The 2,681-nt window shown below is 45.3% G+C and overlaps 1 protein-coding gene across 1 annotated transcript; it reads left to right on the plus strand.

Annotated features, from left to right (window-relative positions):
• Window positions 1–297: 297 nt before the first annotated feature.
• On the plus strand, window positions 298–1,742 carry LOC107276318 (calcium-dependent protein kinase 27-like). The gene is made up of 2 exons (XM_066306079.1): window positions 298–1,380; window positions 1,478–1,742. The coding sequence occupies exon 1, from the start codon at window positions 298–300 to the stop codon at window positions 1,192–1,194; it is 897 nt and encodes a 298-aa protein (XP_066162176.1). The 3' UTR covers window positions 1,195–1,380; window positions 1,478–1,742.
• The last annotated feature ends 939 nt before the right edge of the window (window positions 1,743–2,681 follow it).

Here is a 2,681-nt window from a genome sequence, read left to right on the forward strand (position 1 = left end):
GATAGGATGCAAAAATGAGAGGACATCCCTAAAGGGATGCAAGTCTTTCCTGCTAGGATTAATTAACAGAGTAGCCAATAATTCCATAGAGCTTAGTTATATGTTCCAAGAATGTGATGTGAACAAGGGGCATTAAGAAAATGATGACTATACTACCAGCCAAGTTGTACGAAATCAACTGCAACTACGCATATACCCAACTCCTTAAAGTTTCTTGATCACAAGAAAAAAAAAACTTAAGAGGACATCGATGAGGGTAACCTTAACCACCAGCATGACCACAACAGCACCATTCTAATGGGCAACGTCTGTGTTGGCACAACCTGTAGTTTGTCGAAGAACGGCCTTCTTTGCGCCATCTGGCGAAATGGATCAACCACCACTTCCTCCACCCCATCCCACCCCACCATCTCGCGCTCTGTCCCCGTCGTCCAGCCCTCTTCCCCCTCTTCACCGACCTCCGAGCCGCCACCGCCACAGCAGCAGCTCACCTCTACTGCCCCTCCAAGACCAATTGTTATCTCTGAGCCAGTGAGAAAGCCAACTCAACCACATCCCAGGCCGAAACAACCGACCAAACCGCCGCCGTCATCGAGCACCCAGCCACAGCAGAGGCATCAGTCTCAGGTCAAGAAGCACATCTCCAGCGCCGGGTTGCAGGTGGAGTCAGTGCTCCAACAAAAGGCGGAGAATCTCAAGGATAGGTACAACCTTGGGCGCAAGCTTGGGCAGGGCCTGTTTGGCACAACATACTTGTGCGTGGACAAGGCAACCAGAAAGGAGTATGCGTGCAAGTCGATCGCAAAGCAGAAGCTCGTCATTGATGACGACGTGGAGTTCATCCGCCGCGAGATCAGGATCATGCACCACCTTGCTGGCCATCCAAACATCATCTCCATCCGGGGCAGCTACGAGGATGCCATGGCGGTGCACATTGTTATGGAGCTCTGCACTGGCGGTGAGCTATTCGACCGCATCATCAGCAAGGGATATTACACAGAGAGGCAGGCTGCTGAGGTTGCCCGCATCATCGTCTCTGTCATCGAGTCTTGCCACTCTCTCGGTGTCATGCATCGCGACCTCAAGCCCGAGAACTTCCTCTTCGTTAGCAACGAGGAGGATGCGCCACTCAAACTCATTGACTTTGGCCTCTCCATATTCTTCCGCCAAGGTAAATCAATCAATCAGTTATGACACCTTCACCATCGAAGAACTGCATTGTGTTAGTCGTTGCAGGCGAGACGTTCACTGACGTGGTTGGGAGCATGTATTACGTGGCACCAGAGGTGTTGAGAGGGAATTATGGGCAGCAAGCTGATGTGTGGAGCGCTGGCGTCATCATCTACATCCTCCTTTGTGGCGTACCACCATTCTGGGCTGGTAGGCACACACTATTGACACACCACTTTTCACTTGGTTTCCAGCATGTATCTTGAACTATGACACAAAATTGCTTGTTACCGCCGTATTTTCACAGATACAAAGCAGGGGGTATTTGACAAGGTGCTGCATGGCATGCTAGAATTTGACGCGGATCCGTGGACAAATGTGTCGGAAGGTGCCAAGGACCTGCTTCGGAAGGTCCTTGTCCGGGATCCTAAGGAGCGGCTCACAGCGCACCAAGTACTACGTGTGTTCAGTCCTTCCCCCTCTTCTTCTTTAACTGACTGCAACAGCCATTCCAGGCAATCTAACACTACTATATTGCTAGCAGGCCATCCATGGTTGGAGATGTGCAGCAATGGCACTGGAAAAACAACTGAACTCAACGTTGAACACTTGTACGAGAGGGAAGAGATGTACTACAAATGATGAATGATGTATATGTCAAGACATGGTATGTGGTTTATATAGAGTAGAAGATAGAGATGAAAAAGAAGGAATGTGATACAAGATCAGTCATATCCTTGAATCTCTTTAACAACAATACGGTCTAACATTCCCCACTATCCAATCATCAGCAATGTCAATGCTTAGGCTAGAGTAGAAACCAATAAGAGTGTCCAATATAGATAGCCCTTACGTCGTAGTTGAGGTACCCAAAGTAAAGAGTGTTCAATATAAGAAGGGTCTTTCCCTGATTGCTATGGCAAAGATAAATAGTATTGTGCATTTTCTGGCATTTTTAACCGTTAGATCTGGAATGAACCACTTAGATCAAAGTATTACATTAATTCGATATAGTATTTTTTACATGTTGCAGGAAAAGTGACCCTCCAATTTTTTCATGGAGAAGGAACATAATTGGTTTGAAATTAGTGGCCTAGAATAGTTTATTATGACTCCTTGCTACTGTATAACTAAAACAGGGGCAAGATAATTTTAAATGGAGCTCGACTACTAATGGGGAGTTCACGATGAAATACTATTGTCTAGCACTACTCCATAGTGATGTGCCTAATTTAAATATATGTCTCTGGAATTTAAAAGTATATCTTAAAGTAAAGATTTTCCTTTGATATTTACGACAGGGAGTTGTTTTAACTAGGATAATCTAGCTAAACATAACTAACATGGTAAACAAAATTGTTATTTTTGTCAGAATAATGAGACAATAAGACATTTATTATTTGAATGCCATTTAGCCCATTTCGTTTGTTATATTATACATGTCGAGCTAGCAATCCCTCCACCCCCATAGTGTTTCGCATATGTGTTACTAGGTGGCTTTGAAATGTTCA

The sequence above is a fragment of the Oryza sativa genome, chromosome 12 (assembly GCF_034140825.1).
Source record: "Oryza sativa Japonica Group chromosome 12, ASM3414082v1".
Classification (NCBI taxonomy): Eukaryota; Viridiplantae; Streptophyta; class Magnoliopsida; order Poales; family Poaceae; genus Oryza; species Oryza sativa.

Excerpts from the sequence above, each read along its gene's own strand:
- LOC107276318 (XM_066306079.1), top strand. The coding sequence starts at position 298 with ATGGGCAACGTCTGTGTTGGCACAACCTGTAGTTTGTCGAAGAACGGC.